This window comes from Phacochoerus africanus, chromosome 15 (assembly GCF_016906955.1).
Source record: "Phacochoerus africanus isolate WHEZ1 chromosome 15, ROS_Pafr_v1, whole genome shotgun sequence".
Classification (NCBI taxonomy): Eukaryota; Metazoa; Chordata; class Mammalia; order Artiodactyla; family Suidae; genus Phacochoerus; species Phacochoerus africanus.
Window position 1 is genome coordinate 104529995 of NC_062558.1, and position 23675 is coordinate 104553669.

General features: G+C 37.6%; 1 protein-coding gene across 1 annotated transcript in view; it reads left to right on the plus strand.

The window, feature by feature from the left end:
• MARCHF5 (membrane associated ring-CH-type finger 5) overlaps nt 1-22965 on the plus strand; it is a 53519-nt gene extending 30554 nt beyond the window's left edge. The window contains exons 3-6 of the mRNA XM_047760018.1: nt 11580-11710; nt 18798-18981; nt 19107-19273; nt 20043-22965. Of these exons, the coding sequence (XP_047615974.1) occupies nt 11580-11710; nt 18798-18981; nt 19107-19273; nt 20043-20159 (599 nt within the window). The 3' untranslated portion in view covers nt 20160-22965. The remainder of the gene's footprint in view (nt 1-11579; nt 11711-18797; nt 18982-19106; nt 19274-20042) is intronic.
• The last annotated feature ends 710 nt before the right edge of the window (nt 22966-23675 follow it).

Here is a 23675-nt window from a genome sequence, read left to right on the forward strand (position 1 = left end):
TAGGGGTTGAATTGGAGCTGTAGCTGCTGACCTATGCCCCATCCACAGCAATGCAGGATGCGAGCCACATCTGAGACCTACACCACAGTTCATGGCAACACCAGATCCTTAACCCACTGAGCAAGGCCAGGAATCAAACTTGTGTCATCATTGATACTAGTCAGGTTTGTTAACCACTGAGCCAAGACGGGAACTCCTACACAGGTGCAGTTGTAAAAAGAAGAAAAGGAAAAAAAAATTTCTGCACAGCAAAAGAAAAAAGTAGCAAACTGAAAAAGCAGCCTATGGAAAATGATAAAATATATGCAAACCATCTATCTGATGGGGTTTTTTGGTTTTGGGATTTTTTGTTTGGTTGGGTTTTTTTTTGTCTTTTTAGGGCGCACCTGTGGCATATGGAGGTTCCCAGGCTAGGAGTCTAATCAGAGCTGTTGCTGCCAGCCTACACCAGAGCCACAGCAACACCAGATCCAAGCCGTGTCTGTGACCTACACCGCAGCTCACAGCCACGCTGGATCCTAAACCCACTGAGTGAGGCCAGGGATCGAACCCACAACTTCATGGTTCCTAGTCATATTCGTTCCCACTGCACCACAATGGGGATTCGTTCCCACTGCACCACGATGGGAACTCCTGACAGGGGATTAATATCCAAAATATATAAGGAATCCATACAAAAAAAAATAAAGGCGAAAACCACATACAATCTGATTTAAAATGGGTGAAGATTTTTTTTTAATGGCTACACATATGTGCTGTACATGGAATTTCTCGGGCTAGGGAACAAACCCGCATCTCTTCAGCAACCTGAGCTGCTGCAGTTGGATTTTAACCCACTTCTCCATAGTGAGAGTCAGAAGATCTTGAAAAGATAGTTTTCCATAAAAGACATGCAAATAGTCAACTGATGAATGAAAAGATGCTCAACATTACTAGTTATTGGGGAAATGCAAATCAAAACCATGATAAGATGTTGCCTCGAATCTGTTAGAATGACTATTAACAAAAAGACAGTACACAACAAGTGTTAGCAAGGCTGTAGAGGAAGAGTATTGTGTGCACTGTTTGTTGGAATGTATGTTGGTAGAGCCACTATGGAAAAACATGTGGAGATTAATGCCCCCCCCCCCAAATTTTTAACTATTCTATGATCTAACAATGCCACTTCTGAACAGATATCCAAAGGAATGAAATCACCGTCTCAATGAGATACCTACCCCTTCATGTTCACGGCATCATTATTCACAATAGTCAAGACACGGAACTAACTTGAGCATCCATCAACATGTGAATAGATAAAGAAAATATGGTGTCTATATATATATATTATATATATATATATATTATATATATATATATATAATATATATATTATATATATATATATATAATATATATATTATATATATATATATAATATATATATATATGGTGGAATATTTAGCCACTTAAAAAAAAAAAGCCTTACCTTTTGCAATAACATGGGTGTATCTTAAGGGCATTCATTATGCTAAGTGAAATAAGTGAGAGAAAGACTGATACTGTATGTTCTCCCTTATAAGTGGACTTTAAAATAGCCAAACTCTAAGAGTCAGTTGTAGGCATCAGTATCCAGTATGGTAGCCATAATTAACAACAACTGTATTATATAAATGAAGGTTAAGAGAGTAGATCTCAAGTGTTTACCACAACAAAGATGGTAATTATGTAAGAGGATTGAGGTGTTAACTAACCTTATTGTGGCAATCATTTCTCAATATATATATGTTTATCAAATTATAACATTCCCTACCTTAAACTTATATGTCAATAATAGCCCAATAAAGCAGGAAAAATGTATAGTTATCTTTTTTTTATAAGACTGATGAGTAGATATAGGTGTTATCAATCTGATGCATCCAGTAGAGTTCCCTGTCAGCTTCCATCTACTGGTTTTAGCAGAGATTGATAATTTTTTTCATTTATTTCTTCTAGATCTATTTCATTAGATTGCACAGAAGAATGGCATTGTAATTTTCTTTTTCCTTTTTTTTTGCATTTATTAGCTTAGAATACTTACTAAAGATGAACTGAGAAGGGATTATATGGTCAAAAGGTGAATTGTGCATATCCATCTGCTGGATATTACCAAACTCACCTCCATAGGTGTTATACCATTTGTATATGTACCTGCAATAGATGAGTTTGCATTTTTACTTACAGCTTCCAATAGATTGGCTAACATTTTAATCAGTACAATTTGTTAGGTAAGAAAAGGGATCTCAGAAGTTTCTGCTATAAAGCAGTGGCTTAAGAATCCAACTAGGGTGGAGTTCCCATCGTGGCTCAGTGATTAACAAACCCGACTAATATCCATGAGGACTCAGGTTCAATCCCTGGTTTCGCTCAATGGGTTAAGGATCCGGCTTGGCTGTGGCATAGGCGGGCAGCTGCAGCTTGGATTAGACCCCGAGCCTGGGAACATCCATATACCGTGGGGGCGGCCCTAAAAAAAAACAAAAAGAATCCAACTAGTGAGGCTCGGTTGCTGCAGAGGCGGAGGTTTGTTCCCTGACCCTGCACAGTGGGTTAAAGGGTCTGGCATTGCCACAGCTGTGGCATAGTTCAAAGTTGTGGCTCAGATTCAGTCTCTGGCCCAGGAACTTCCATGTGCCATGGATGTGGCCATTAAAAAGAAAAGAAAAGGGATCTCATAGTTTTAATTTACATTGCTTTATTTGTGAGGTGGCTAAACCATTGAAAGCAAGAAAGAATGCTGTTGATTGAAAAGGGTACTAAATATAAAATACATTTTCCACAAACTTAAAGTTTTCCATTGCTTCAGTTTACTTTTTTATTTTCTAAGCTGTCCTTACTCTCTAAGAACGTCTCCATTGTTTTTCTTGAGCCATATGGCCCTCTATTACTCACATAAATCCAACCTGTTACTTTACTGATTGTTCTCAAAATACATTGTTGGCTTATTTCAGTACTTGAAAACCAGTATAGGCTTAAGAACTCAAGTACCTTCTTCATATAATTAAGAGGGTTTTTTAATTTATTTTTTAAATTATTACTTTTTTTGCTTTTTAGGGCCACACCCACAGCATATGGGAGTTCCCAGGCTAGGGGTTGATTCAGAGCTGTAGCTGCCAGCACACCACAGCCACAGCAATGTGGGATCCACGCCATGTCTGCTATCTACACCACAGCTCATGGCAACACTGGTTCCTTGACCCACTGATTGAGGCCAGGGACTGAACCCATATCCTCATGGATACTAGTCAGATTTTCCTCCTCCTTGTCCTTTAAGCAAAAAATACCTTTATTTCTTACCTCAGATTTTTATGAAATGGTTTGGGGGTTTTTTTGTTGTTTTTATTTTTTTGCTTTTTTTTTTTTTTTTTAAGGGCCAGACCCCGAGGTATATGGAGGTTCCCAGGCTAGGGGTCTAATCAGAGCTACAGCTGCCGGCCTACGCCTACACCACAGCCACAGCAATACCGGATCTGAGCTGCATCTGTGACCTACACCACAGCTCACAACAACACCGGATCCTTAACCCACCGAGCGAGGCCCAGAATCGAACCCACAACCTCATGGTTCCTAGTTGGATTTGTTTCCACTGCGCCACGATGGGAACTCTGAAATGGTTTTATTTTTATACCAGAGTTCTAAACCATAAAATTTTCCTCAAACATCTCTCTTGGATTATACCTCTTATTCCCAAATTCTTTTGTGCCTTAGTATGTCATTTTTGAAAGAGCTAATATCTGATGTTATTACAGCAGAACACTAAGTACTATATTAAAAGCTTCATATACATTGATTTTCACAAAAACTTTTGAGGGTAAATATCTTCATTATCATTACATATGTAGAAATTGAGGCCCAGAGATAGCATTTTGTCCATGTTCATATAGTAGACCCTACCTAATCCTTACCCACCCTTGTTATTTGCCTCCTGAGGAGCCTTAGGTGAGTTTCTCATATAAAGGGGAAAAGAAAATGAAACAGTAACGGTAGGTTGACTTTCCTTAGAAAGATCCCTTGTGGTACAGCGGGTTAAGGATCTAGCATTTACTGCTGTGGCATGGGTTCAGTCCTTGGCCTGGGAACTTTTGTATGCCACGAGCACAGCCAAAAAAGTTGACTTTCCTTAGGGTATGGTTGCCTAAATTTTATGATAGCCTATGTTATTCTCAAAAAAGTAGTTTTTCTTATTAATAAAGGTAATTCTCATCATGGAGAATTTGAAATATATATATATTGGTATGTTTAAAGAAAAAGAATATGTAATAACAATTCCTTGGCATATATATAGTATTGAATATTAATATTGCCATCTATTTTTATGTAAGAATAATAATAACTGACAATGGTTTTTCTTTCATCATGACAACTTTTTCAGCTTTTTATTTTGAAGTTCAGAAAATTTAATACCTTAGGAATGGTTTTATCCTAATAAAAAGACATTCAAAACAATGTTTTTCTCTAATAAATTTTGATGTTTCTTTATCCTTTCCAATTCAACTCTCTTTTATATTAAGCTACTTTGGGATCAGTGTTACTTTCTCTTTCTTTGTACTCACTTTGGACACAAAATCATGCAGGTTCTATTCTAGTTTGTTCTGACTTTAAATAATCATAGTTTTCCTAAAATAGCTTATTTGTTTAGCATGTCTCTCACCAGGAACTTCCTATTGTGTTATGTTCTTCAAAATCTGGCCACAGTTTCTATCAATTAACCCCTACTTTACTGGCATACTAGATTTTTAAACACATGTAAACCCTCTGAATAAAGTCTTTTGCTTCTAGTTAGGTCTTTTGGCCTGCCCCCTCCTTTTCAGATCATAGATTTCTAGGTTCAAGGTTAACTTCTGTTAATTAGTAAGTACATACATACAGTAATTTAAAAACTCTTATCCTTACCCCCTCTATAATCTTAACTTAAAAAATTTTTAACATCTTTCTATATAGTTTGTATGATACTATCATATGTTTATTTGCTGTAAAGTTTTCCAGTTGTTTAATATGTATTTATTGTTTGTCCCTGACTAGATTGTAGGCTCCTTGGAGGCAGAGGCTGGTGTGTTAAATTTTATTTACATTTATTTTAATACATAGTAAAATGCTGTGTGTACAATAGGTGCTTAATACGTACTTAATAGTTGACCTTATAGCTCTCAAATATTCTATGGGCTATTTTATTCCAATGAGAATAAATTTAAGCTTTCCCTTGGCACAAACTATGTAATCATAAAGAAATACCACAATGGTCTTTAGTTACTGTTCATACACACACACACACACACACACACACACACACACACGAACATGGTACTCATCTGCTTCGACTCTAGATCTTTATTCTTTAGTGTTGTTTGTTTTGTTGTGAGAGGTTTTTGGTCAATTATTATTAGTCTGGTTAAATAAAAAATTGTCCAAGAACATAGCCTTTCTTCTGTTTACAATCTAATGACTAAGTTCTTGTTATTAAGGAAAATAATTTGCAGCTGAGTTTGCAGGATGTTTGTTTTTACATAAAAAACGGTAAAATCTCAACCCACAAATACAGCAATTAAAAATGAAACTTACATAAACTCATCTGAGGCTCTTAGATCTAGCCTCCAGAGTCTTAGTGTATAAAACAGTGATGAATTCTAGAGAAAGAATTAAAAGTTAAAACTACTACCCATTAAAATTCCCACATACTTTTAACTCTTAATTGAATTGTGGTTTTGATATTATTTCATGTCCTCAAAAAAAATCTACATTTGTTGTCTTGAGACCATGTAATTAATACTTTTGTTTTTTAACAAGTAATTGAGTCAGATACTTGCCACAGAGTGCTGCAGCCTAGGTCCTGTGCCATTATATTCTAACACCCTGTGAAACAAGCCAAAGTGCCCTGATAAACTGCCCAGTACCATGTGCTGAGATAGCTTAGAGAGTCCCTAAGAGTGATGCCAATCATCATTTAAAAAGCATTTTTTTAAGCACCTATCTGTACATGGTTCTATCCTAGGCACTGTACAAAACGAGTTAAACAGACATGACCCCTGCCCCCTGGGAGTTTTCAGTCTAAGATGATGCTGACATGGACAGACATAAAGGACATTGAGACAACTGAGCAAACATTGAACAAGAATATAAAGTACTAACATTATGCACAAGCAAAGGGGTAAGTGCATTTCGTGGGATAGTATGTAAAGGAAGCCTCGTGGATATGAATGGGGGGAATAGAGCAATTAGCCTCTATCAGGTTAGGTTAGTTTTCATTGGGAAGTTGGGTTTTCATGGATTTAATCAAAATAGGGATAGGACATTCCAGAAATAGTGTGCAGCAAAAAGAAGACTTTGAGCAAAGAAAGAAATTTAGAACTACATTGTTAGACTCTTGGTGGCCTCCACAATCTGCAATTCTGGATGGTTCTGAATCTCAAAGTGGGGTTGATGTTTTGGCTTAGCAAGTCGGCATTTGAGTTGGGTCTGGGTCAAAGCTAGTTGTATGCAAAGCAAAACGCAAACCAGTAAAACCTGGAAACTTGAGTAGCTTCTGCAGTATATTTTTCTTGTTAAATCTCTTTTTTAAATGTGACCATTTAACAGAAACCCTGGAGTTCATGGGAGCTGATACCATCTCAGGAACTTCCATAAGGTTATCTTGTGAAGCATTCAATTATGTTTTGTGTTAGAACACTCCAGCAGCATTTAGGAATTACTTCCCAAGAACTGGTCAGACGTGTTTTTGAGGATACCTTTCTATCCCCAAGAAAAGTCCTGGCAATTCTGGGTATCATAGTAAGCAATGCCAGGATATTCTGAGCACTATGTATTACCTGCCCTTCAGTCATTAATTTCATAATTTTCAAGATGTACCTTTAACACCATGCATACAGACTTAAATTTAAATCACAACAAATCTACTTTTGCAGAGTCTGCCAGATAAAATCGATTACTTCTTTTCAGTAGACATGGACTTAGGAGTTTCCCTAGTAGTTCCCAGATCATTCTTTGATGTCATTCAAATCTGAAATGTGAAAATTTGAATTTACCGAAAACTTTAGGGTACAGTTATTTTCTTTACAAAAGCTTTATTGTACAAAAGAATTCACAATAGATTTCCTTCTAATTGCAAGTTTCCTAGTGTCCTTTAAATTACTGAATTTTCAAAACTTGTATTTATACAAATCTTCTCTAATTGCCATTCATTGTATAAATACAGTATTGTTGAAAACATAAGTGATGAAGCCCACTGAGGCATTAAAAATTCAATAACGCCTTTTTAAAATACTTAAACCTTTTTATTTTTTATTTATTTATTTTTTTAAACCTTATTATTGTTAACCTTACATTTTTAACTTGTGAGGTTCCATTCATTCATACTTCTTTCTCCCCATTAGAATTGAGATTTTTAAGGGCTAGAGTCTTGCCTTTCTTTATTTCCCATACCTCTTTTTGTTGTAATAGGACAATAAGAAGAATCTAGTGGCTGGGGCTATTTTCCTTTGATGACACCAAGTCATAGGATAGTAGCACATGATAAGCTTCCTAATAAGAAAAGTATGATTGAGGGATGCCATCCAGAAGTTTTCAGTGATTGGAGTTCCCGTCATGGCACAGTGGTTAACGAATCCGACTAGGAACCATGAAGTTGAGGGTTTGATCCCTGGCCTTGCTCAGTGGGTTAAGGATGCAGCATTGCTGTGAGCCATGGTGTAGGTCGCAGACTCGGCTCGGATCCCGCGTTGCTATGGCCCTGGCGTAGGCCAGTGACTACAGCTGGGATTCAACCCCTAGCCTGGGAACCTCCATATGCCCCGGGAGCAGCCCTAGAAAAGGCAAAAAGGCCAAAAAAAAAAAAAAAAGAAATTTTCAGTGATTGTTCTTATTCAGCAAATAGCTTGCCTAGGTAATCTTAGCCCTCAGAAATACTTCCCCCAGTGGCAGTTCATGATTCTAAATGGCATTTTTAACACTGATCGCTTATGCTTCCTTTTAAATATTAAACTAATCTTGGACTCTTCTATCTGGAAGAGACTTGAGAGGTTTAGGCAAAATAAACTAAGACAAAAGCTCAGACAAACTTTTGTCAGGAAAACTAGAATTGGGGATTATAAAATGCAACCAGTGTGTTCATTTAATCCAGCACATCTGTTTCATATGACCCAAGGGATGAGTAAAATATTTTCCAGAAGGAAGTATGAGGATTTGTTTGTTTTTGTTTGTACAGAAAGAATTCATACCCAGTGATTTAGGGAGAAAATTGAGTTTACGGTGTTAGAACCTTCTGAGATCTTTTAAGGGAAAGACAATTCAAATATCTCTATATTGTCCATGTTCATAATAGGTAAAATTGGTGGTGATGGATTACTTTTTAGGAACTATTTCTCATCTAATTGACCTGTTACTTCTTCTTAGAAGTTATATTGCTTTGCTCCATCAGTACATTTTTCTAACTACCCTTTTGAAAAGGTGGGAGGAGGGGGAGGTGAGTTGGAAGCAGGTAAAATACCTTCTTTCTTAATAGAATCTGATTCTGACTGGGTAGAAAATAGTCTTATCACTTGGGCCTCATACAAAATAATGCAAAAGGAAGACCTAAAAGTAAATACGGTTGACCCTTAAAAAACATGGGGTTGGGAGTGCCAACCCTTTGTGCAGTCGAAAATCCACATCTAACTTATAGTCAGGGAGTTCCCATCATGGCTCAGTGGAAACAAATCTGACTAGCATCCACAAGGACACAGATTCAATCCCTGGCCTTGCTCAGTGGGTTAAGGATCCAGCATTGCCATGAGCTGTGGTATAGGCCGCAGACACCGCTCGGATCTCATGTGGCTGTGGCATAGGCTGACAGCTACAGCTCTGATTCGACCCCTGGCCTGGGAACCTCCTTATGCCTCAAGTGCGGCCTTCAAAAGACAGGAGACCAACAACAACAACAAAAAACTTATGGTCAGTCCTCCGTGTCCACAGTTCCCCTCTGTCCATGGTTTTGCATCCATCAATTCAACCAACAGAATTGTGTTGTACTGTAGTATTTACTATGGAAAAAAAAAGCCAAGTATAAGTGGATCTGCGCAGTTTAAACCCACCTTGTTCAAGGGGCAACTGTATTTTAGGCTTTGCATGTGGCCATGTTCCTATAAAACTTTAATTACAAAAACATTCAGGTAGATTTGGCCCACGGACCATAGTTCCTCAAACCCAACATTAATAGGTGGAAACAGAATTAACAAGTAAATTAGAGTATAGTAAGTGATAAGTGCTCTGGGAAAAATAAAATAGAGCAGAATAATCAAATAGGGAATATGATGAGTTAGAAGTTGACAGTATGGGCCTCATTGAGGTCAAGAAAAAGAGGAACCAGCAAGGGAGACTGAAAAAATGACTGACTAGTGAGGTAGAAAGAAAACCAAGAGATAGTGACGTCCTGGCAATGCAAGGAAGAACCACATATTGGGAAGAAGGGAACATCTGTCGGAGTGTGGTGGAAGGCCAAATAGAGGAAGGCTGAGATTAAGCCATTGGCTTTAGCTGTGTGTAGGTTGTTAAGGACTTTGATGAGCAGTTTTGGTGGAGGGGGTTCAAGAGAGAATTGAAGGAGAGGGAGTGAAAACAGAAGTCTTTCAAGTAATTTGGTTGTAAAGGGAGCAGAGAAATGAAGCAGTGGGAAAAGAAGAATCAAGAATTTGGGGGTGGTGGGGGTTGTTTTTGTTTTTTAAGACAGAAGAAATAAATGACATGTTGGTTTGATGAAAATAATCCAGTAAAGGGTGGGGGGAAATGAGAGTAGAAGTGAATTGCTGGAGCCATGAATTGAGTTGGCAGGGGGGTGAGATCTGGTATATAAGTGAAGGGATTGACCTCAGATAGGTGTGATGTGGGTAGGTAGATACATGTGCGTAAAGAGTCTAGTTGTGTTCTCTTGTGGCTTCAGTTTTCTGATTTAATAATTACGATAGGGAATATAAAAGCTGAAGTTTTGAGGTTTTATATTCACCTATTTAGCTTTTTGTACCAGCACTAGAGGGGTCTTTGGTGACTCACTAAAATGCTTTTTATTGTGCCTTCTGAGGAAGTTATAAACCTAGCCCAGCAAATTTGTGTATTTTAAGGATTAAATCCTACATTATGAGAATAAATAATGACTCATGTGTGGCAGAGTGCCTACTATCATGTAGATATTCAAGAATTGCTAACTATTACTAGAGGATGTAGGGTCAGTATGCACTGAACTAGGCTTACTTTATCTCTTTGGTCCCAAAAGGTACCTTGTCATAGTTTTAAATGTTATATGTAAGTTATATTTTGACGAAAGTAGGTAAATATGCTAAATTTAAATCTTAGATCTCTTGGACATCTCTCCTAATGTTCTTTCTTCTTCACAATGTGGTCTCTCTTTATACAGTGACTAGTGATATTAATTTCTTTGTACAATGAAAATAAATTGATTTTGTATATAGCATCCTCCTGTAGACTGTAACCCCCAGAGGTAGGTAATAACTCTTATATATTTCTTAAGAAAATGTCTTAAGTAATATTTGTAGATAGAAGGCATTCAACAAATGATGATTACTAAGTCAAGGTTTCATGTTCCTTTAGTTAAGCTTAAGATATTCAGTTCTTTCGGCCTTGCTCTAATTCAGGCCTAAGACCTTTTCACTATTCTTGAAAATTCTGGAGCTAAATTATATTGGGCTTGATGGTAGTTAATTAGAATTCCTCCAAGTGTAACAATTCCTAAGTAACTACCAGAGGGAGGTAATAACCAAATTTCACTTAGTAGGCACATATAATAGAAGCATAATTGGCGCATACAACTGTTAGAATGCCATAAAAACTTGCGTGATCATTAAAAGAACCTTATTAGAGAGTAATACTCAGCTAAGTGTAGCATATTGAAAATCAAAGTAAGATAGATTGACTTGGTGTAACCTGAAGAAAATAGCCTTGGATCCGGTATTGCCATGAGCTGTGGTGTAGGTCACAGACTCAGTTTAGATCCCGAGTTGCTGTGACTGTGGCATAGACTGACAGCTGCAGTTCCAATTCAGCCCCTAGCCTGGGAACTTCCATGTGCCATGGGTGCAGCCCTTTTAAAAAAAAAGAAAAAAGAAAAAAAATAGCCTAGTTGCCTTCATACACTGCCAAGGAAGTAATGAGTGAAGTCAAAGAAGTTATATTCTTATCAAGTACTAGAGAATCTAATTGTGGCCAGGAACTGTTTGGGAAAGAGCAGGCTGAAATGGCCATGTCATTCTGCTGTAGCCAGTGTGATTAACAGAGTAAGAGAACTATTTCCCTAAGAAGCAGCTGTGTTTGAGGCTTTACTCTTAGGTTTACTGATAAAGGTAAAAATTTGAAGAGAGTGTTTCCCAGATTTGGGAAGTAAAACTTAGCTATTCGTGCAAATGACTGAGAAATTCTAAATCTTTTGAAATTCAGGTTCCTATTGCATTTATCAAAGTTATTTCTAAAGCATCAGAACACCCAACTTCATTAAAATATTTTAGACCTGTGAAGATACTGAACAGGTCTTTTTTTTTTTAAGGTATTATGTTGAAACTTTACTTGTTTTCTTTGTATTATAGGTCCAGTTGTTTACGTCTTGGATCTTGCAGATAGACTGATCTCAAAAGCCTGTCCATTTGCTGCAGCGGGAATAATGGTTGGCTCTATCTATTGGACAGCTGTGACTTACGGAGCAGTGACAGTGATGCAGGTTCACTATTTTATTCTATTTGATGTTACTTTTGATATGAAGATCAGTTAGATAGGTTTTTATTAGGAGTTTTAAAAATTGTTATTTTGGGGAGTTTCCATCTGACTAGGAACCATGAGGTTGCAGGTTCGATCCCTGGCCTTGCTCAGTGGGATAAGGATCCGACGTTGCCGTGAGCTGTGGTATAGGTCGCAGATGCAGCTCAGATCTGGCATTGCAGTGGCTTTGCCAGCTCCGATTAGACCCCTAGCCTGGGAATCCCGATATGCCTCAGCCCTAGAAAAGACAAAAAAAATTATTATTTTGAACAAGTAATAACATTCTCATGGCTTAAAAATAAGAAAATATATAAAAATCTATCTAGGGGAAAGACTTCCTACTCCTGTCGCTCATTTGCCCAGGTTCCCCTCTCACCATGTAGCCCCTAGTATTAGTTTCAGATATATTCTTCCATACTTTCTTTGTTCATATGCAAGAAAAAATAAATGTTCTCTTACATACACTATACCTTTCCCTCCAAAAGGAAGGATATTAGATCTAAACATAAACACCTCTTTTTCCAAAAACAGTGAATTTTGAGGATCTTTTCACATAAGTATGGAGAAAACTGCATAGCATTCTTTGTATAGATTTTCAACACTTTACTAACCAGTCTCTTGTTGATTAGACAATTATTTCTAGCTTTTTGCTATTACAAAACAATGCTACAATCAGTAACTGCTGGTAAAGATGAGAGACTTAGATTTTGAGATTTAGTCCCAGGCCCTTGACTCTTCTTACTTTATACTTCTTCCTTAAAGATTTCCAGCTATCATAACTCTGTGTTTTGTGTGCAGACCTATGCCTTTTGCCCTAACCTTTTCCCAGATTCAATCCTGTAAGAGCAGTTTAGGAGTTCCCGTTGTGTCGCAGCGTAAGTGAATCAGACTAGGAACCATGAGATTGTGGATTCGATCCCTGGCCTTGCTCAGTGGATTAAGGATCCAGCATTGTCATGAGCTGTGGTGTAGGTCACAGACATGGCTTGAATCTGGTGTTGCTGTGGCATAGGCCATCTGTAGCTCCAATTCGACCCCTAGGCTGGGGACCTCCATATGCCTCAGGTGTGGCCCTAAAAAAAAAAAGTAAAAAAAAAAAAAAAAATTCTGTAAGAGCACTTTGGTTCTCCTTAAATGACCTCTTGTGCCTTCACACTATTATTGAAATAAAACTTGTGTTTTTCCTCAATTTGAAACCTAAATTTATTCCCTGCTATAATTTTCCTATATCTTTGATTTCTACAATTATGTTTCCATCTACTCAATTTATAGCCTACATAGGATTACCTTTAACTCTACTTCATAGCTTGTATCTAGTCAATTGATCTAGTCCAGTTTCTCTTTTGATATGTCTTACATCTATGGCTTCCTTCCATAGTCTTTAAGACCTGACTTACTGTCATTCCTCCATCATACCTGGATGGCTAAAGAAGCCTCTTGGTTGTTTTAACTTCATTCTCTTCTGTCAATCCATCCCTCCAAATAAATCTTGCTAAAATAATGCCTTTCAACATCTTACTTCAAATTTTACCATCTTCTTTGCCTTAAGTAATCATTTTTAAAAGCAGGACGTGTATTGATTGTTTCATAATAACTAACCTTAGTAATAGTTAACACACATAGGTTTGTAGGTGATATAACTTGCTTTTCTTTAATATAAACTAAAGAGTACCTGAAAAAAAAGGAGATTAAGGGAATTATATGTAATACTCTAGAAATTGCACATAATCCATCTATGCTAGGTCCATAGTGAGCAAGCAGTCTTTCTGGTTGCTCCATTAATAATCATGATGAGACAGAATATTGCAAGGCTTCCTCATAAAATGTTGGTGACACCCCAGAAATCTGGATATAGTCACTGGAATGAATCACAAATCATTTGTCATAGGATAGTGGGTAAAAATTGAGAACCACTGACTTGAAAAAGATTCCATTTCCCTAACCTGTTACCAGTGTTCTCCACAATCATAACTTCATTCTACCTTGAGGACTCTTGGACTGTCTACTCCACCCATCCTTATGTTATGTCCTTTAGCTTATGTCACCCTGCCTGCCTAATACCTCTCCTCTCTCCACTTACCCAAATTTAAACCCTCCTTTAGGCTTAGTTCAGCCACTTTTCCTCCATGAAACCTTATCAGGCAACTCCTGCCCAGTGTGATTTCTTCTTCCTCTACATTCGTGTCTTTCTTTTTCTTTGGGTTTTTTGGGTTTTTTGTTTGTTTGTTTGTTTTTTCCGTTTTTGGCCTCTCCACGGCATATGGAGTTCTTGGGCCAGGGATCAGATGAGAGCTGCAGTTGCCACTTAGGCCACAGCTCACAGCAATGCCAGATCCTTAACCCATGGTGCCAAGCCAGGGATTTGAACCGGTGTCCCAGCACTCCCCAGATGCTGCCAATCCTATTGTACCACAGCAGAAACTCTAACATTCATGTCATACTTTTAAAAATTGTATTGAAGTATAGTTGATCTACCGTGTTGTTTTAATTTCTGCTGTACAGCAAAGTGTATGCCATTTTAGTTCCTCAGATGGCAGCTAATCTAGTGTTGACCAAGTGCTATTTCTTAGGTTACCTAAGTTAATTAGCTTTTGCTATATTCAGGCTTTATTCTTCTTATTAACAAGTAACTTCCTTGAAAGTAGAGACAATCTTATACATTGATTTTCCTTGTATAGCATATTCACAGACTTTAAAAGACTGTCACGATTTTTTTTTTTTTTTTGGTCTTTGTTGGGCCATACCCGTGGCATATGGGGTTTCCCAGGCTAGCAGTCGAATCAGAACTGTAGCTGCTGGCCTACGCCCAGAGCCACGGCAACACGGGATCTGAGCCATGTCAGCAGCCTGCACCACAGCTCATGGCAATGTGGGATCCTTAACCCACTGAGCAAGGCCAGGGATTGAACCTGAGTCCCCATGGATACTAGTCAGATTTGTTAACCACCGAGCCATGATGGAAACTCCAAGTACTGATTTTTTTTAATATGCCCTGTTTTATCAAATAGTAATGGGTTTGTTGGGGAGCAGGGGGATTGGTTTGGGGTTTTTTTTGTTGTTGGTTTTGGTTTTGGTTTTGGTTTGGCCTTTGGGGTTTTTTTTTTGTTTTTTGCTTTTTAGGGCCACACCTGCAGCATATGGAAGTTCCTAGGCTAGTGGTCAAATCAGAGCTGCAGCTGCCAGCCTTTGCCACAGCAATGCCAGTTCCTTGATCCTTAACAGTCTGTGTGAGGCCAGGGATTGAATCTGAATCACAACAGGAATTCCTGTAACAGGTTTGACTGATAATATTCTCTACAGTTATTTGTTAAACTCCAGTAATGAGTATCAGTTTATCATTAGATCAAGGAAGTTCAGGAACATTCGCTAGGATTCACAAAGATCTGAAAACTTAGAGATTATACTTTTTTTTTTCTTTTCTTTTCTTTTTAGGGCCACACCCATGGCATATGGAGGTTCCCAGGCTAGGGGTCAAATTGGAGCTGCAGCTGCCAGCCTACACCACAGCCACAGCAACGCAGGAACCAAGCTGCATCTGCAACCTACACCACAGCTCATGGCAACACCGGATCCCTGACCCACTGAGCAAGGCCAGGGATCGAACCTGCATCCTCATGGATACTAGTTAGATTTCATTTTCATTTAGCCATGACGGGAACTCCAAAATTGTGCATTGTGTAATATCCAAATACATTACACAGAAGTATATTTGTAGATGAGGAAACAAAAGCCCTTTGAGACTGAGTGACTTCTCTTTAAGACCTAATTGACTCTAAGAATCAGGGTGGCTCCTTTTGAGGAAAAGATTTTAGGCTAGATCAATCTTAACAGAATCTTGATAATTAGACATTTCAACAGCAGGAGCCAATTAAAGAATATAGTTTGTATCCCCCGTAAAGGGCCACGAGCTCTATTTTGGCCTTTTAAAACCTATTAGTGTGAGTCATTCAAAAAATTAACACTGAACTGAGGTCTGTGAAAATACGAAACAAATTGAAAGCCCTGATCCCCAGCCTCAAGCAGTATAGTCTGAGACAAGGTGTACTTGAGTGAAAAGCTGGAGAGCAGTTAAAGGTTATGTAAAGAGATGTGAAGAGAGTGCAGAAGACTATATTCACGGTATTTTAATTCAATAAAAGTGAAAGATCATTTGAAGTTATGAAAAAATAAGTCTTAAGCTGACCCTTGAAGGGAATAATTTGGATTAGTAAAGAGGAAGAAATGATATGAGCGAAAATGAACGTGTTAATAGTGACAGTAAAAAGGTTAATAAGGTGACAGAAAAGAACTGAAATTATAAGACATGTATATATGTGTTACCATTTAGAAGTAACCTTCACGTGTGCTGTCTCACTTGAAAAGATTTTTTTAGCTCAGAAATGAGAGAGATTAGCTGTGACAGTAGGTAGGTGCTATTGTGTGATTTAAGAGTATTGGGAGACTTATCTTTCTGAGTATATTTGATAACATTTGTGTACTCTGTACTATCAGCAGTATTGGGGGTTTGCTTTTTAACATTTGACTATTTTATTTTCCCCGCCCTTTTTTAATTGACTACTCTGAAGTCAAGTAAATCAGATTAAGGAATCAGATCACTATATTTTATCCATTTATTCCCATTTATTTCTTCATGAACCAATCTTAGGCCCAATCCCTGTTCATTGTGAAGATCTTGAATGGGCCCTTCCACATAAATTTCTGTTGAATAGACAACATGATAACTTTTTTGTTGTTGTTGTTGTTGTTGTTGTTGCTATTTCTTGGGCCGCTCTTGCGGCATATGGAGGTTCCCAGGCTAGGGGTTGAATCGGAGCTGTAGCCACCGGCCTACGCCAGAGCCACAGCATCGCGGAATCCGAGCCGCGTCTGCAACCTACACCACAGCCCACGGCAACACCGCATCGTTAACCCACTGAGCAAGGGCAGGGACCGAACCCGCAACCTCATGGTTCCTAGTTGGATTCATTAACCACTGCGCCACGACAGGAACTCCAACATGATAACTTTTTTTCTCACCACACTTGGCTGAACACCTTTCAAGTACTGGTGCATATAATTCTTGCAACAATCTTGTAGCATAGATACTATCATTTAACTCTTAGCTTGCAGGAAGAAGCTAATCCTATCCCTAATCTAGGGCTCTTTAAATGAAACCTGGTCCCAAAGGCAGCTGGAAAATTTTATCCTAGAATAATGGAACCTTAATAACCACTTCTGCCACTAGTGTAAAGACAAACCCTACAAGCATTGTCCATTCTTAATTATATTACATTTAATTATCCTTAATTCTAAGAAAACCTGTTCATCACTGTTCTCCTGTTTAAGAGTAGAGTTCTATAGGCAGTGCTTTAAAATTAATTAAAACTCTTAGCCTTTCAGCATTGGTGAAAACTGCAGACCTACCTAAGAAGATCTAGCTTTTAGCTCTTAAGCTGAAAAACAAACCTTTCTATAAGCCTAAAGTTCCATAGGCCTTTTTTATACATGGATACAAAATTCTTACAGAAGACAGTCTATAGCTCCTGAATCTTACCTCAAAATTGAAGTCTTAAAAATAATCTTATTTTGGAGTTCCCGTCATGGCTCAGTGGTTAACGAATCCAACTAGGAACCATGAGGTTGCAGGTTTGATCCCTGGCCTTTCTCAGTGGGTTAAGGATCCAGTGTTGTCACAAACCATAGCTTGGATCGCAGATGTGACTTGGATCCAGTGTTGTGTGGCTATGGCATAGGCTAGCGACTGCAGCTCCAATTCGACCCCTAGCCCAGGAACTTCCACATGCCACAGATGCGGCCATAAAAGGAACAAAAAACAGAATGCACATTATCCTATGCAAGATTTGCTAATTTTTATTGACCTAAGTTAACGCTATTGCTTAATTCATCTTTCATTTATTACCCTTGAGTCTGACTGTAGTAGCAGGTGGTATAACACTACAGGTATTATATTATCCTAGTTCCTTAACATTTATATTTGCACACTTCCAAAAGACGTCTATTTAGCACACCTTTTAATTCCTAGCACCTAGGCCTATAGCTAGCACGTAATCGGTATTCAGTTGAATGAATGCTTGCAGGTATGCATGTATGGTCAGCCTCAGCTTGAGCACAAATGGGACAAAGGCCCTTTGCTGACTCTTTGCCCTGTATCTTTTTTTTTGTTTCCCCATTCTTAGACACCTGATTGGAAGGTTTTTACTGCTACCCCATGCTGATCACTCTATATTTTTAAACCCTAAATTCTAAAAAATAATAATAATAATAACCCAACAAAGGAAGTTTTCAACTTTATGAATTTATTTGCTAATACTTTGGAAGTATTTAAGTCACATTTAGTTGTAACTCTAAAGTGATAATATTGAAAAATAATAAAATGATGTAAAAAATAGAATGTCATGGGGCAAGCAGTATAGGTAAAGACAATCTCTGGGCCTAGGCTTCCTGGATTAGAGAAAATGACTGGAACCTCTAGCCAAAACTGGAACTCCTGTAGCAGTCCCTGGGATCTAGACCTTGGGATTGCATTTTAGGGGAGTTAGGTCTGTGGAGCAGGCATTTAGTCAGCCAAAGAAATCATACTTAGTCTAAGATACCACTGAATGGGGAGAAAGCCAAGGAGAAATGAGCTTTCAGGCCATCTGAAGGCCAGCCTTGGCCAGCTGTGCTACCTCCTAGTAGGAAGAACAGAAAAACAGATGCTCTTCTGGAAGACACATGAGACCTAAAATTATAGCCCAGTCTAACCAAATTAAGTAAGAGGAATGGAAGCAAGAACCAGAAGTCCCCTCCCCTCTAACTGAAATGTTATTGTGGGTTTTAAAGCTTTTATTCCAAAGTAATATGAAACAGCTTGGGAGCTTTTTTTCCCCCCTTGAATGAGAGACACTTCTTAAAAATAAATCAGGACTGATAGCTTTCCAGCTTATTTTTAAAACTCTATTTCTGTATTATTTTAAGATTTAGCATTTCCTCTAAAATGAATTACACTCAAACATGCAGCCTTTTATTAGATAAGGAAATGATTGTAGCAAATGCTATCTGTTTCACAGGTTGTAGGCCATAAAGAAGGTCTGGATGTTATGGAGAGAGCTGATCCTTTATTCCTTTTAATTGGACTTCCTACTATTCCTGTCATGCTGATATTAGGCAAGATGATTCGCTGGGAGGATTATGTGCTTAGACTATGGCGCAAATACTCAAATAAACTACAAATTTTAAACAGTATATTTCCAGGTAAGACCTTGAATTATGGTCAAAACGAGCATAACAAATTAATCTTGTGGCCGATTCTTAGCATGCCAAAGATATTGTAGCTATTCTGATTTTTTAGTACTAATACCCTACATTTTTTTCTCTAGGGATTGGTTGTCCTGTTCCTCGAATTCCAGCTGAGGCTAATCCTTTAGCAGATCATGTCTCTGCCACCCGAATTTTGTGTGGAGCCCTTGTCTTTCCTACTATTGCGACAATAGTTGGTAAACTAATGTTCAGTAGTGTTAACTCTAACTTACAAAGGACAATCTTGGTAAGATGGCTTTAATATTATTTTTTTCAAGTGACTATACAAAAGAGAATGAACTGTATATTTAAAAAAAAAAATGGGACTAGAAAAATATTCTATGGCTCCTGGTACCATAAGCCTCTCTCTGACCCCTACTGTCATCCAATAGCAGTAAAAAGGAGGATCTGCCACAGTAGTTCTGGTCTTTTGGAACTATGCTGTGGGTCACTTCCTCCCTGGAAAAAGCATGAATCGTTACACCCATCCCTGTCACCAACAAGATATGGTGAAGAGCTTCTGCTATAGGGTCAGACTGCCCAATTCAAATCCTATCACAGACATCGCCTTGCTGAGAAACCTAAGTAAAATTTCTTGACTTCTTTGTGCCTGTAGAATAGAAATAGCTACCCTGGATTATTTTGAGGATTAAATGAGATAATTCACTTGAAGTACTAGCACATAGTAAGTTCTCACGTTGTTTGCTGACGTTATTATTGTTGCCACTTCTACCCTCTGGTGGCAGCCTGCACATAGTTCCTGGGTATTACTCTCTCTACTATATGAGAATAAATTTAGAGTTGAGTGAAAGAAGATTACTTAGAGAGGCATCTCTGATCTCTGCTACCTGTAATGTCTCTCTTCATATCTCACCCCTCAGTAAAAAAGAAAACTTTTTCATTTGCAGTCACCTGAATTAGCATCAGTGCCTGTCTTTTGTGATTTAAGTAAAATTATTTTTATTATGTTTCTCTAAATCTGCATTATAAAAAGCTAATTTTTCTTTTTATTTTAGGGTGGAATTGCTTTTGTTGCCATTAAAGGAGCATTCAAGGTTTACTTTAAACAGCAGCAATATTTACGTCAGGCACACCGCAAAATTCTAAATTATCCAGAGCAAGAAGAAGCATAGAACTGTGACTTCTCGTTGTTCTGCAGTTCTCTCATTCATATGAGTCTGTTGTGTTGTTTTGATTCCATCATTAATGCACAGTAGTGGAGATTTGTGACAAACTGCTGCTCTCATATTTTTAAGAAATATAATAAAGCACTTAGGGCAGGGGAAACCCTCTCAGTAATCACGGAACCTGAGGATGTGATTTGTTTTCATTGTACTTTATGTACTTCTTTTATGGCAGTCATCTGAACCATTATCTTAGCATGGTGAACCTGAGTTTTGATCATATTTTCTCCAGAAAGAAATGTAAAGATCAAACTGTGCAAATACTTAAAAATGCACATACTATTTTATTCAAATGGCTCTTTTGTACATGTTCATGTTCAGTGTTTTCTTAGATTCAGCAACTCAGTGAAGGTACTATGAGAATTTTTCTCACTGGCATAATTTGATTACAGGCTAAACAGGACTATATATTAATATGAGGAAATATAAATTAGTTATAAATAACAAGCCAAAAATTTATGTAAACATTCAAATGATTATCTGAACAAATGCAACTTTGTTATGTTTTTTTCTTAACCCAGGTGATGTCCTCCAAAATGTATAGGGTAAAAATTCACAGGGCTTCCAGATCACTTTTTCACTATTATTTATATAACGTCGACATCTCATAGTTCATAATGTGATTTTGACTCATGCAGTCTTAATTACTGTGGTGTGTGTGTGTGTGTGTGTGTGTGTGTTTGTGTGTGAGAGAGAGAGGAAGAGAGAGAGACATGAGACAGACATCAGGTCCTTCCATCACTGGAGTAAGGCTTTTAAATCCATGTTTATAAAAATTAGAGCTGCCGGTTTATAGTTGTTTGAGCACAGAGAAGGATTTGCAAAAGATCAATAAAGTTATTTTACTCTCCTCTCATAGATTCCGTTATTCAGGTGTCTGTTGATCACCTCCTACTTGCACAAGCACTGTGCAAAATGCTGTGTGCGATGCAGTGGTGAACAAGTTGGACTTGGTTCCTGCTTTTATGTAGTTTATGGTCTAGTTTCAACAGACAAAAAAACTAGCAGCAAGTAAACCAAGGTGAGACCTTGAGCTCTTTGTTTTTATACCAGTCAGTGAGAAGATAATTATGAAAACAAGAAATCTTGAGTAAATATTAAGGTCATTGTTTTTTGTCAATTTATTATAAGCAAAAACCCCCCAAATACTAATGTTTTTAAATTTTAATTGCTTGTTGTATTGAGGAGGCTAGCACCTTAATAATCACTGTTTAACTAGATTTATATTCATTTTTCAAAAACATTTTCAGCTGTTCAGTAGCAGCCCTTTTAATGTTCAGTAACCTGAATGATCTTGCAGTTATTTTCATGAATATCAAATTTTTTAAAGATAGTTCAAAAAACCCTCTTTATTTTCTTGTTCACCATACCTAATGCATGACAATATAAATGTTCCCCCTTACAGATAAGTGGCCACTTCTCTTTAGGATTGTAGCAAATATAGATTGAGCTATGTTAGATTGCAGTAATGTATGTTAACTTTAGTAATTTAAGACTGGTACCTTTCTTTAGTATGAATGTCTTAATTTTGAGAAATAACATGAAATTTATGTGAATGGCCTTTAAACATTCAAAGTTGTAATTATTTGGGGAGGAAGGGAATATTTGACTGACAGTGAGCCTTTTTAAGAACACTGCTACAGTTCTGAAGGGGAAATATAAAATCTATGATTATATATAAAAGTAACTTAGATTATACAGCTATAATTATAAAATATATTGGCTTTTCTTTAATTTTCAATATGAAAAGGCATACTGGATAGTTCCTGAATAATTTTGTTACCTAGAACAGCTTTTAGCAGCCTTTACTAAAATTATATAAGCACACAGCTCCCATTTACTACTTTATGCCCCAAATGAGGGAGTAGCTGCTTGGGTTTATTTGGCATCAGGGCTTGTCAGGGCCAGAGAAACAACTATAATCCCTTAGGGGAAGGAAGAAGTAGTTTCTAGGGCTATGGGAAGGGAATTGCAAGTGCCTGGGGACCAGAGTGGCCTCAGCCCTGGAGTTGAACACATTTACATCTTAAGAACCGTACTAGCTCAAGAAGTACCAAAAACTTGTCTCCAGAAAGTGGCCTGTACCACCCTGAAGCAGCAAAAGCATGGGCTGACCCAAGCTGGATGAAACTGGGTTCAAATCCTAATTCTGCTTTTGGTAACTATATGTATGACTTTGGCCAAGCGACTTAACTTTCAGCTGCAGTTTTCTTCATCTCTGAAATTCAAGTGATACTTAATCTCAGAAGACTGTTTCTAGGATTAAGTGAGAAATTAAAAGAGCAAAGGCACTTTAGACTCAAAATATCCCCATACAGAGAGAGCAGTAGTGTCTTAATTGCTGACCACTCTAGGAAAAGGGAATGAGCTAGTAGAGAGGCATTAAAGGGACAGATCAAAGGAATGCTCTAGACTCTTGGGATGGGCGGGTGTATTTGTGTTTTCCAGTTTATTTTCATGTTGCTTTACTGTGTTATTTCTATGAATTTTAATGTTTTAAACCTCTTTTATAGAATTCAATGACAACTAGTAGAATTCTCTTCTTTGCAGAATTTAACTTATCTCCAAAGTGGCAGAAAATATTGTTCATCATTACCTGATTATCAAATGACTGTGAAGAATATAAAATTAAACTGAGTGACTTAATTAGTCACTGCCTTGCTAACTGTGCTGTAATTTTTTTTAAACGTCTTATTTTTAACATAGACTATCTCAACACTGGCTGGATTAGTTTAAATAAAGAATTTTTATGTTCTCTAGGTGTACTTTGTCTGTTGAACAACTCCCAAAACATAATTTGTTTATTCTATACCCTATGTAATTCTTTTTAAATCATAGTAATTGAGATGCTAATAAGATTTTTCCTTAGTAAAAGTAATCTGAATTTTTTTAAAAACTATGGAGGAATTTGTCTTAATTTTGTAAGCAGGCTAGCCTAAATGTGAAGTATGTTCTAATTTTTAAAATGAATCCCCTCTTACTTACCCTCAGAGCCACTTGGATGCTGATTAGGCAAGATCTGTGGGTGGTCTCATGCACAGGGTATCTTAAGTATACTTGGGTGGTTTGTGAACACACAGAACAAGTTGCTTCCTCTGAGATACTAAGAACTTAAGTTTCTGAAGAAGATTAGGGTCTTCTAGAATGAGTTTATCAAATAAAGGCTCTTCAGTCCATGGGGATTGTATTGTGTCTAGGTCATTTCATTACCACCCTCTGTGAGACTGACTGGTAGAGGAGAAATGGCATGGAGTGGGACAGCCCTGGGTACATATTCTAGGTAATGTTTAATTAGTTGTAGAGCAAGTTACTTTACATTTCAGAGAGATCCTCAGCTTCCTCATCAGTAACATGAAGATTATACAGCCTCTCTCCGGGGTTATTGTGAGAGTTAAGTGAGGTAACATTCTGGACACCTTGACATACAGAGAAACTAAATAAATCTGTGCCAGTTTAGAGGTTCAT